This window comes from Myripristis murdjan, chromosome 19 (genome assembly GCF_902150065.1).
Source record: "Myripristis murdjan chromosome 19, fMyrMur1.1, whole genome shotgun sequence".
NCBI lineage: Eukaryota > Metazoa > Chordata > Actinopteri > Holocentriformes > Holocentridae > Myripristis > Myripristis murdjan.
The window spans coordinates 18,388,725-18,401,765 of NC_043998.1; the positions used below are offsets into that span (position 1 = coordinate 18,388,725).

General features: G+C 42.1%; 1 protein-coding gene across 3 annotated transcripts in view; it reads left to right on the forward strand.

Annotated features, from left to right (window-relative positions):
* LOC115377953 (CASK interacting protein 2) overlaps positions 1-13,041 on the forward strand; it is a 62,920-nt gene that overhangs the window by 1,387 nt on the left and 48,492 nt on the right. For all 3 annotated transcript variants that reach the window (XM_030078036.1, XM_030078037.1, XM_030078038.1), the window contains exon 2: positions 1,775-2,324. In XM_030078036.1, coding sequence (XP_029933896.1) covers positions 2,231-2,324 — 94 coding nt within the window. In that variant the 5' untranslated portion in view covers positions 1,775-2,230. The remainder of the gene's footprint in view (positions 1-1,774; positions 2,325-13,041) is intronic.

Here is a 13,041-nt window from a genome sequence, read left to right on the forward strand (position 1 = left end):
TGGCAGCATAAGCAACTCCAGTTCAGCGATGGGCACAGGCCTCCTTACGGGACTCTGCCCAGTTGGCTACTGCTCTAGCCCTGGGGATTTAGACTAATAATTCAATGTCTGTGACTAGTGATGACACCCTTTTTGGACTCCTTGTTTGCATTCTGGCTCATGTCAGTGAGGTGCTATGCAGTTGTTTACTCTCTGGCAAGGTGCCTGGCTAGTTTTAGATCACGGGTCATTGGAAAGACACGCATTGGCATCTGCTGCTGGGCTACAACTGCTGTACAATCCATCTCCTATTAGGAGGAATAGCTGAACTATCTTTACAGCAGATCTGTACTAGCTGGCAAGCAAGTTAGGCTACTTGTGCTTTTGACATGCAAAGTGTAACCTAAGCTCTTGATATTCATACTCAACTAAAGAGGCAAGAAGGGAATGGAATAAAGTAGCTTGCTGCTGAAGTAGAAAAGTCCTTAAGTGCCTCACTTGATTGGGCTTTTCATGTGTGAAAGGATGACAAGGGGAATGCATATTCTGTCCTATGTAGCCCAGAGCCCCTCAAACAGTGTCATGATGCGGTTTAGGTGTAAAAATATAAATTCAGCTGACTTGCTTTTTAATAGCAGAACTTCTCAACACTATTTAATTTCTCCATAGCTTGCATACTAAGTACCGATTTAGAAACAAGGTAGAGACTAGTGCTCTGCTGGCCTTTTAGTTTGCCTCTGAGCCTCGTTGGAAGTCCTAATTGTGGTTTTGTTTTGCACCCAGAATCAGCTCCTGTTTTAATTGGAGGCTGTGTGGCTCTCTGGAACTGCTTGTTTGATGTTGTATGTGCCTCAGTGGTAGAAAAAGACTAACCCAGGGGGACTGTTTCTACCCTCCTGCTTGAAAACATTTCTCCTGGTTATTTTGTGTCCCTTTAGTGCCATTTCTGCACTTCTTGTCCCAAGCGATAGGGATTTCAGGCAAATTGGTTTTGAAGCCGCGGTCAGCTCTGCCTCACTCCCCTTCTTGGAGAGGAAAAAAGAAGGAACTGCAAGTGCTACTTTTCCCACAGACTTAAGCTGGCAGAAAACCATAAACTGCTGGACTGCAAACATGCTTCCTTAAAGTTGTGAGAATGTTATGGATGGACTGAGACTGTATTCCTGCATGGAAAAAGTAACAGATGAGGTTCACCCCTCTGAGGGACTGGGCTTTCAGTATTAGAGTAAGCAAACAAAGTTTGGGCCAAATTAAAGATAATCACCTAGTCCTTACAAGCTTCATTAAAAAAAAAAAAGAAAAAGCGAATTATTTTAGTATTATTCATGAATCATTAACTAACTTGGCAGTAGGACTTTGCACTATAGCAATATTATATCAATATTGTGATATTAGACTAGATATCATCTGGGATTTTGGATATCGTCATATCGATATAGCATAAGTGATGTCTATTCCTGTTTTTAAAGGATGTATTCTTATGTAAGGACCAACAGTTACACCTCCATTATCATCACAATGCTGAGGCATTTGTTCAAAAATATGATCTTTGATATTGTCTATAGCATGTGGGAAACAGCCTGTGCCATTGATTGTGGGGACAGGTGTCGTCGCATGTTCTTTATGAAATCCCAAAGAGCAATAGGGCGAAAAAATATCAGCTGGTAGTGTCACAGCCAGGAAAATGCTACAAAGAAGCTACTGATCATGTCTGTTAGAAGAAAATTGGGTTTTTTGATGTATTATAGAAGCGAGAGATTGACAATGTGAACTTTCTCACCCCCTCTCTGTCTAGTGTTCCCTCGGGCAGGTCGGCCTCCTGCAGCCTCGAGATTGTCTGAGATGGACCATGGACATATGAACATACACTAACCTTCAACCAGGCCTGATCGTCAGACTACCAGGCGTCCATCGCAGGAAATGGATCCAAAATCTGACAACAAGTGGGAGAAGACTACCTGGTTTACCTAACACTCTTCCTCTTTAGATGGCGTTGAGCCCTGTATCGTCCCATGGCGTCTTTCCACTGGAATGAGATGGCTAACTGTGAACTCTGAACTCTTCATTGTCTTGCAAAGACACAAGAATTGAAGACTTTTTTTTTTTTTTTTTTGGAGAATTGGACATCTTTATGGAGTACACTTTCACTATGTTGAAGGAGTGTTGAAAGCAGAAGAAGAAGAAGAACAAAAACGCATATTCCGTGACTGACTGCTGTTAGTAGCGTGTGTCTGTGGTCAAGGCCGTAGAAATGGGGAAAGAACAGGATCTGCTGGTGGCCGTGAAGAATGGAGACCTTCTCTTGGCACACAAACTCCTCTCCAAAGTCAAGTGCAACAAGACAAGTGAGTATGAGCCGAACAGAGGCAGGCCGATAGGATCAGTGATTTGTGTGCTCTGCCGATGCTGCTGATGGCTCCAGTTCTAAATTGTTTTGTGTGTGTGTTTACAGTGTGTGTCTCTTCCTTGAAGTGTGGGCTTATTTTGGAGTAATCATGTGTCCTGTGCATGGGTGTGCGAGCGTACTTGTATCAGCCTTGAAATAGAGCTGAGATAAAGGAGCTGCAGCCATCGCCGTCAGTGATGTTGTCATTACAGCTGAAGCAAGTGCACTTTCTTTGTGATAACCACAGGATCAGGTTCAGCTGTCGACCACAGAATACGACCCCTCCAGCAGCGAGGTCGGGGACAATTTGAAACTAAGTGGATTCAAACGGCGGTACAACATGAGCTAATCTCTCAAATGCAGACCCCCGCTGCCTACTTGTCTTGCTTGTGTGGGTTTTGGGGCTTTCTATTTCCTTTCAGAGTTCCTTATCTGTGCAGATTCCGAGTCGGGCGACAAGCGAGCTTGCTTTACAGTAGCATTGTTGCAAATGACAGGGTTCTCCTTATCCAGGCCTGGGGAAAGTTAAGGCCAGGCAGGCTCTGAAGTTTGAAGCCTCCCTTTGTGGCGTTATCTGCTCTGGGCTTTCATCAGTATGGCTGGCTGCTTCTCAGTGGCAAACTGCGGGAACAAAGCTCCGGCTGTCAGGAAAAACCCTTTTACACACGACACTGACAGCCACCGCTGCTTGGTATAGAATATTAAAAGTGATATTGTTTGTGTCTTTGTACTGCCGTGAACTTTGTTTTATGTACTGCTGCCGCTGAACTCGCTGAAAAGATGTAGGTGGGTGGAAAGTGAATGAGTAATCGTCTCCACTGCCTCAAAAACTACCTTGGTGTGCCCTTGAGCAAGGCATTTAGCCGCCCAACTGCTTCATACCTAAGCAGAAGACTTGTTATACCAGTGAGCTCCCAGGTGTACAGGTGCTTCTCAAAAAAAATAGAATATTATGGAAATTTTTTTTCCTTAATGTAATTCAAAAAGTGAAACTGTTATATATTTTAGATTCATTACACATAAAGTGAAACATTTCACGCCTTTTTTGTGTTAACTTTGAAGATTACGGCTTACAGTTCATGAATATCAAAAATCCAGTGCATCAGAATATTAGAATATTACTTAAGACCAGTCAAAAAAAGGTTTTATAGTACAGAAATGTTGACCTGTTGAAAAGTATGTTAATTCATGTAGTCAGTACTTGGTCGGGGCTCCTTTTGCACAAATGACTGTACGGCGAGGCATGGAGGCCATCAGCCCGTGGCTCTGCTGAGGGGTTATGGAAGCCCAGGCTGCTTTGACTGGGGCCTTCAGCTCGTCTGTATTGTTGGAGTCTGGAGTCTCTCATCTTCCTCTTGACAATATACCATAGATTCTCTATGGGGTTCGGATCAGGTGAATTGGCTGGCCAGTCAAGCCCAGTAATCTAGTGCATAAATGAACATACTTTTCAGAATGTCAACATTTCTGCATTATAAATCCTTTTTGATTGGTCTTATGTAATATTCTAATATTTTGTGATATTGGATTTTTGATTTTTATGAATTGTGACTCAACTTTTCCACGATATTTTAATTTTTTGAGATGCACTTGTGCAAACTGAATCAGGGCACTCCTGAAAGAGGCATCCTTGCTCAGTTGACTTTCCTCGGATAAATAAAGGCAAAACAGAATATATTTGGATATGTGTTAAATGGAACAGGAATAAACAGAGAGCTTTGTAGAGCAGGTGCATCAGGGTGAAACATGAAAGGATCAATATGAAAGAAACATCCTGCACTCTCACTCTTGCAACACTATTCTTATGTATTTACTTATGTTTCATTCAAATCGCGTTTGTCTGACTGCACTGAGGCACAGGTGGATAAATAAAGCACGTCTTGTATTGCAAGTGTAGTCTGCAGGATTTTTTTTTTTTAGGGCCCTCGCCTCTCTGTTTTTTTTTTTTTTTTTTTCATTTTTGTAGGAATGTGTTTTTAGACGTTGTTCTTGGCAGGTAACATTCATGGGTCAAAGTGTGTGCTTTTAACTCTTAAATATGCGGCAGCCATGCACATTTTAGAACTTAGCATACTTAGCATATGGCATTTCTTACCCCCCTCTCTTTCTTTCTGTCTATCATACACATGCACACTCTCTTCTTTCGACACTGCTCATCCTCAGGGGTCATTGTAGAACACGGTCAGTGGTGTAGTCGTTTGTCACTTCAGCTCCAGCCTCCAGTGTCTGACATCAATACAGCAGATGATGCTGCAGCTGGCTGTGTCGGCTCTGCATGTGACCTGCACTGTCAACCATTTACAAAACAGCCTGTCAATAACGGCTGATTGATTGTTTGGTAGAGACTTGCTTAGAAAGCCCTGAAAGCCGGCGACCCTGCAAATAGAGTTGTGCAGTGTGCCACTCCATAGCTTTAACTTTTTCCACCGTGTAACTCGGCTCTGAATTTTTTCATTAAAGTCACAGTGAAATGAAAAAGAACTTTTTCACCCTGTTAGCTGGATCTCCATTTCATATTGTATATCTTTTTAATTAACGGAAATGTACATTTTTAATTTTTTTTTTTTTTATTGCATAATGGCATATCAGTGGTTGACATGTTCCAGCCAATAATACGTCAGAGATTTTCAAACAGTTTTCACAAATTTCACATTCCATTAGACCTGAAACTCTAATGGATCAGCCTATTAGTCAATTGACAATGCATTAATTGATTATAGCTTTGATAATAGATTAATTGTTTTCATTGTTTATCAAGTGAGAAACACCAAACATTTGCTGGTCGTAGCTGCTTTTCTCAGCTCATATTACAGATTGCAAACAATAACTTTTGTACACCTGAGTTATCTTTATGCAGGTGCGTTGGAACACAAAAGGATGAAATGTAGAAAGGAGGAAGTCCTGTACACTGCTGGAAAAATTTTCACAAAAGGAAAAAGAAACTGATGCAAATGATTTGTTTGTGTTTTCCAGCGCAGTTTGCACGGTAAATGACGCGTTGTCATGTGTCCATGTGTGCTATGTTTTATGTATCACCGTGTCAACCTTATTTCATGTCTGCCTGCCAAAGGTCTCAGACTGAAACTTTGAAGATTTTTTTCTGAATGTTTTGCAAGTTACAAATTACAGCAATGTGTAGGACTACTTCCTTTCCACATATCATAACAGAATTAATTAAAAAAAAGCGCCCGAGTCAGCATCCTGTTTTAACCCAAAATACATTGAATTAGGGGAACAACAAGCCATCTGAATGCTGTTTCCTCTTGACTTTATTTGTGACAACGAGTAGCACCTATCCAGGCTCAGTGTGCAGTGTTTTGCTTCTGGAGGGGTCAGGTGGTTTCTAAGCTGTTTTGGCGGTGTCAGGCTGACATGCTGGACATTCCCGAGCCTCCAGGCTAAGCTGCGGGTCAGGGCCGGGTGCAGATGGAGCAGGGAGGCCCTCGTTCATTGACTGAACCCTGTAAAGCTGCAGGGAGAGGTGAGGGGAGTCAGGGGTCAGAGAGCGACCAGGCATGTGGCTAACAGAACAACACACAGTTTTGCTAGGGGGGCGTCTGGTCAGCTGGCCTGGCTGGATGCAGGACTCAGCCGGCTGGGACAGACTGTGTGTGTGTGTGTGTGTGATGGGTTGTTGGGAATGTGCAGCCTGGGAGTAGTCTAGGCTTGGAAGGAAGCTGAAGAGCAGTGAAACAAAGTGAGAGCACTTACATTGGCCTTGAAGTGATGAGACACAGTGAAAGAGGAGTGCAGAGAGAGAGAGAGAGAATAATTTGCCTATACAATGGTTGCACAAGAAGTTTGACTTGAGTGCTGACGCATTACAAGACAGTTATACAACACAGGATTGACGTGCTCGCTGAAGAATAACATGTAACACGACTTCAGTGGAGCAGTCAAGACGTAGTAAGACAGATTTTTTAAACCTTTATTTAACCAGATAAGTCTCACTGAGATAGAAAACAATCTTGCATTAGAGAGTCCTGGCCGAGACAGCAGCAGTTCACAAAATAACATTGCAGACAACACACCCAAACACTCAAAACATACCTACAGAGGAAGGAAAAAAATACATTTGTAGTTTGTAACAGTGATTGAGGTTGCCTCTATGTGCGTTTTGTTTTTAGAGCTTCTTCATCTTCTTTTTCTTCTGCCCTAAAATGATCTGTCCCTCCGAGACATTATGTCCTAGAGCAACCAGATTTGGTGGACAGTTTTCAAATCTTCCCCATTACTTCCCCAGGCATCAATTAATTACAGAAATGAGTCCAGCATTTGGAAAATCCAAACCATTTGGCTGTGGTGCACTAAAAGAAAGTTGATGTCAAAGATGTGCAAACAGGAATTGAGGCATAATCCCTTATGCTCACAATTTAGAACAGACATATATTTGGGATGGATCCCAAAATAAGCTATATTTGGTAGTGCATCATAGAACCACCACCCAGATAGCCTCGCAATAGCATTTAAAAAAAAAAAAAAATCTTCTGCAAAGTTGCCTTAACATCTATTAGATTTTACACAGCATGTATTTCAACTGTTTACATCATCTTTATATCGCAGAATTTTGGATATCTGTAACCATTTGGCTGTGACACACAAAAGAAGGTCAAGATGGTGAGGATGCACAAGCAGGAAGACCATACAAACCTCACAAAGGCCTACATGTTTGCAAAGGGCCTTGAAATGTGCTGGGCCACATTTTGATTTGTATTGGTTTCAGTGGAGAGTTTTAGTGATGGTCCAAATGCTGCTTCAGAGGCTCTTCTGCTCAGATAAGAATGCAGGTCTGATGGAAAGACTGAGCACTTGTTTACCTTTGGAATAACTGGGTCATGACAAGAGCTGGCACTACTGAATATCTGCAGCTTCAGAAGAAAAATACCTTCGAACCACATACCAGTTTTATCCCAGTAGTGACTATAATGTGGTGGTGGTGTAAGGTACCCCATGATAAAGCTGGTTGGGAGAAGGTGGAAGAGGCTTGTGGTGTCCCAAGGGGATTAGCAGTGGCACTGACGCTGCCTGCTGACAGACAGGGAGCTGACATGGGAGGTTTCTTCTCCGATTGACCATCTGCTGACATGAGGCTTGGTGCTCAGTCAGTTTTGGCTTATCACTCTCTGGCTCATTTACTCTTTCTGCTCCCCCTTCTCTCTTTTTTTTCGGTCAGCGAGTGGAAGCTGACGTGAGGTGGGCACATTGTATACTGTATCTCTATACCGCTGATGCTGACTCAGTAGGCTGACGGCTTGTAAAGTAATCCTGCCCACAGTGCAACCCCCGTCGCCTCACGTTTGACTGGGACTCAGTTGAAGTAGGCGCTGCTTGCCCCTCCCTAAATGAAGACCATTACAGGCTGGAGGTTCTTCAAAGGCCACAATGATTACAATGTCTTTTGTTGCAACACATGTTTGCTTTCATCTTGACCCGAGGCCCAACCCTCTCATCTGTCATGGTAAACACACAGTCTTTGGCTTTTTCTCAATGGTCAGATGGACAAACAGCTCTGACACAAAGGCAAAAGATCATAGTCAAACATTTAACATTTGGGTCCTGGGACTGTTTAGATCAAGCCAATGAGATGTGGCCATAGGTCACAAACCTAAGGTTCATTACAGCTCCAAAGAAGACAAGGGTCATCTCCATCACTGCCTCCCTGAGCCCATATAAAATGACCAAACAAAATGTACTATGATTATCACCATTTGCCATTCTTATTGTGAAAACATTCCCAAGAGATCACAAAAATAAGTTAAAACTATCAGTGAAATAAATAGGAAATAAAAATCAGGTGCCAATATTTTCTCAACACATTGCATCTGAAATGGAATAACACAGCAGTAACAGATTCATTCATGTTACTGCTCACATTTCAGCCATTGTGTGATGCCCATGTGATGTGAGGCAAAGCATTTTAAAGGGGCATTCAGTAATTTATGACTGCTTTTGATCTCTATCAGCAACCAGCAGGAAGCATAGTGACTTTAATAGACTAACGTCCTCCTACACAAGTCTCTGTGTGTGGAAGCAGCACTCAGCCAGGAGTTTTGGAGCGAGAAACTGAATACGGGACGTAAAACGACTCAGCACCTGACGGAGAGATTGTTGAATCACTGGTCTTGATCAACAACTCCATCAGCCTCCTGCAGGTATATTGTGGTCATTTTGTGCTGTGGGGCAGAAAAGTCTTATTCCCCATTTTAAAGGAAAGACTTGAGACGAGTTTACATTAGCAGCAACGCTTTAGCACATTTCATTGTAATTCATCAGGCTCTAGCTGCAGAATGCCACCCAGTATTAAAAAAAAAAACAACAACAAAAAAACAAAGCAAAAAACAGACAAAACTCAGAATCCACACTGGTTGTTTTACTCGTTCATTAATTATGAATAACCTTCCAACAATAGGTGATACTTTCATCGAGCTCTTCAAGAACCCAAGCTCTGGTTGTCGTATGCAAAACTCCCACTACATATTTGTGCATCTCTGTGATGTTTGCACCTCGTTTGAAGTTCTGTCGGTGACAATTGGTGACAATCCTCATGTTGAAATTATGTCTGCTTTATGCTTTTTTAGGATACCCTTTTCTTTCTGCAGCGTTCAGTTCCTCACCTGTGCGTTTGCCGACTGATGAGATTCTCTTCCTTCCCTTCATTTGCATGTCTTTAATTTGGTTGCCCCCTTTTCACACACACACACACACACACACACACACACACACACATGCACACCCACACACATCCTTACCTCCTCCTCCTTACTTCATTCCTTTACCTTCAATCAGGGACACCCATCTGGCTTATGGTCAGATTAGAAGTCTTAAGAGTATGCAGAAGCGTGTGTGTGTGTGTGTGTGCATTAATGCGTGCATTTGTAATTGATTGTATGTGTGCATGCATGTGGGTGGTGCTTTCTTTATTTCATTGTTGTCTTACAGCAAAGATAGCAGATGTGTTTTCTGTCTGGGCTGGCTCTGTAACATCGTCTCTGTTTTGGTTGTGCGACAGCCGGTTACAGTAGTTAGCCCATTAACTAGCTGGCTAACCGGGCTAATCAGTTTTCAACTCTATGAGCCAGAGAGTTGAGTAACAGCCAAGTCGCGTGTGAAGAGCTTTCAAGTTCCACCTGCTCATGCACTGTATCAGATATGCACACACACGCGCAAACACACACATTAATCCTGACCCCTTTTCCCCCCTGACAGATGGGGTGGCCTGTCTGGGATTGCCAAGGAATTTACTGAAGGACTTAAGTTGTGTTCATGCATGTGTGTATGTGTGTGTGTGTGTGTGTGTGCGTATAATAGACAGTTTCATCTACTGTAACTGGCCTTTTATTACTAGCTCCGGGCTGCACATAGTTAGGCTGGCACTCATCCTCATTTAGGCCTATTCTTTCCCTCTGTTCCTAAAGCCAAGCCATCACTCAGACAGGCGCATGAATGTAGCATTCAGAGCGCAAGCCATCAAGTCGCCTGGCTGTGCCCTGCCTTTACATGCCCTGCAACTGTATTCATGTGTTTGGATTTGGATCTTTGATAAGGTGTTTAAGAAGACAGGGGAAAAAAAGAAGGAAAAAAAGACATATGTCTGTAGGCGGGGTGATGTGTGTTTGTGGAATTGTTTTTGTACTTGTGCAGACAGGGATAACGTGATTGTCTGACATGGAGGTTGCTTTGGTGAGATGTCTCAGTAGTCTGTGTGTGTGTGTGTGTGTGTGTGTGTGTGTGTGTGTGTGCGCGCGCGTGCGGGTGTGTAGGCGCATGTGTCCCTTATGGGAATTAGGCTATATCAGTATCTGGTAGTGGTAATGAGAATCAGCAGGATCCTGCTTTTGTAGTGGTTTCTTTTCTGGCTTTGATCTTGTTTGCCCTCTTCCCTTTTTTTTACTTCATTTCATCCCCTGATTCTTCTCTTCTCTCACATTGAATTGGAAGCAAATAGAAATCAACACCTACGGTAACAGTGCACATCTGCCAGCTTTGTAGTTATTTGAAAAGCGGCGTGACATTGTATCTTAAAGGAAAAAGCTGCTCATTGTGTTGAGAAGTGCGTGGATAATAGTGTCTGGGGCTGGGTGATATGTGAGTTAACAGATGAGCATATGTCTGTGTTACACTTGCGACAAGGAAAGAAGAAGTGGATTACATACACTGGAGGAGGAAGACACTATTTTTTTTTTTTTTTTTTTTGGTTGTCAGCATAGTCCAACAATCAGCTTTTTATGCAATGCCATTTTTCCATCATTTGTCTTCCCCAGATTAAGCATTGGCATTGGCATATTCTTAATTTAAGGTCTTGAGACGATGGTTAAAATGCAGATTTTCTTAGTTAGTATCATTCTTGAGAACTACCTTCATCATTCATCAGTTTCAGAATTCCTAAAAGTCGATAGCTTTAATAAATCATATCACGACAGGGTAAGAGCTGTTACACTGTTGGTTTTAGCATGTGATTAGCCCGACATGGCATGTATGCATGTCGTAGCTGTAGACCGGGGTCTAAATGACCAACATCCAAGTAGCATGAAATGGTTTCTCGTTCCCCAAAATTTCCACATTAAGTCGGAGCGGGAGTGTATTGATCCCTGCCTCTTAGGCTAAATGAAAACTGTAATGACTTTTCCATCTGTGTTGGAGTGTGTGACCTCATGCTGGTGTTTGGCTAAATCTCAATAATCACATGGCCGTTTGCAAACTAGCTGGGGGGTCCAGTGAGGAAGGTAGCCTAAGTTCGATAGATTTTTTTTTTTGTTCTGTTACTGACCTCAATGACATAATCAGAAATAGCCTTGAGGCTTTGTCAGCCTCACTTTATAAAAATAGGAACGAGCCAATGGCTTGTTCAGGCCCGTGGCTTAAAGCCACACTAGTCAAGCAACATCTTATCAGCCTGAATTATGAATCCACTCTAATTTAGACCTCATGGACACAGACTCTCTGTCCAAATTATTTTCTGTTGTTGGGTACAGTCAACCGTGGGAAATGCTTTCCACACATGAAGTGATGAATCAAAACTGTCTCCTAAACATTAGTAAATATTGTACAATGTGCAAATTTAAACTATTGGCTCAGCTAAGTGGTTTTCAAAGTGGGATTCAGGGACCCTCAGGAGTACTTGAGAGTCTTCCATACATGTATTTTTTTTGTCATTTAATTATTATTATTTTTTAAATTAAATTAAATTAATTTTTTTTTTGCTATGTTTACGATAATTTTCATTTTTTTTATTTTCATTTTAATTTTTGGTAAATTTTCCATGTTTTTCAAAGAAAACAAGTCAATTAGCATAGGTTTTAAAGGGTTAATTCACTTGACTTTGCTATTACAATATGCAGTCTTTTTGAAAATATGTATGTGTGTGTAATTGATGTTATGTTGTAATCTCACTATTTTAAATGTATTTGACAAGTATGACACCTAGACAATTTCAAAACTAACATAGATATATTTTCATGTCTGAATCCTGAGTGTATAGCTAATAAGTGGGTAGAGGGGCCAATCCAGCTTCAAGTCCCTTTCTTAGCAAATTTCCACCCTACTGAAGTGTCCTTGAGCAAGACACTGAATCCCTCCCGTGGTGCTGTGCTGTTGCAAACTCTGACCTCTGACCTCGCTGGAGACAGGCGAAAAAGAAAAGAGAATTTATCTGAAGGGTGAACTACAGTACCAAGCTATTTTTACAGTACGCTACAAGCCACTTGAATTGGAGTATACTATCATTTCCAAGAAGGAAAAACCTAGGCTTGGTTTAGGAAAAAAAAGAAAGAAAGAAAGAAAAGTAACTGATGTGGTAAAGTGTCGCTCACAGCAGACACAATAGACCGCGCGCAGCTCCCATACTACTGTGCAGCATCAAAGAGAAGACAACGATGAGCCAGCAGAAAATGCGCAACAAACACACAAAAGTTTTGCAGGCAAGGTGAACTCCCCATGAACCTGTGTCATATTTCTCTCATTACACCCAAATCTTCCCCGGTAACAGTGGTGGCTCTGGGCTAGGGACGGGTTTCTGTCAATCTTCAGCCGCCTCGCCACGATGCACACAAGAGAGAGGGAGAAATCGAAACACAACGCTTCATCAGACTGAAGTGGATGGAGACACATCAGTGTTGCTTTGTTTAGATTCATCATGCATTTTTGCAGACCTCTGATAGGGATATGTCTTTTCTCCTCCTAAGCATGTTCAAACCTCAGCCCGTTTCCTGCTCAGCTCTCTCTGCAGAAATTTGTGTAGCCAAGAAGGTCATTTGCCGGACATTTGTAGCCTCTTTGAGAGGACTTTGCATAGCTGCCCAGTAAAGGAAATGTTGTTTTTTTTTTCTTTCTCCGCCCATGTAGGCAGCCCAACATACTTGTTTGAAGTGTTCTGATATGCTGCTCATGAGGGAATGGGAATGTGCTTACCGATTCAGCATGTGGATTTCAGCCTTAACAGATGATAATCCTCGAGTGATGAATACATCATTGATTTCATGTGTCCTGCCAGCCTCTGTTTAGCGCTTTGGTTACAATGTTCTACTTATTTCTCTCATAGTCAGCCAAACACAGCATGCAGAAAACTTTCAGTGCAACTTGAAAATTTTGACTAAATTGGATTCTTGAAGACTTGAAGAGGCTGACTGTCGATGGTATTTTTGCTCGCATTTTGTTCCAATATTGAGTATCTTTAAATT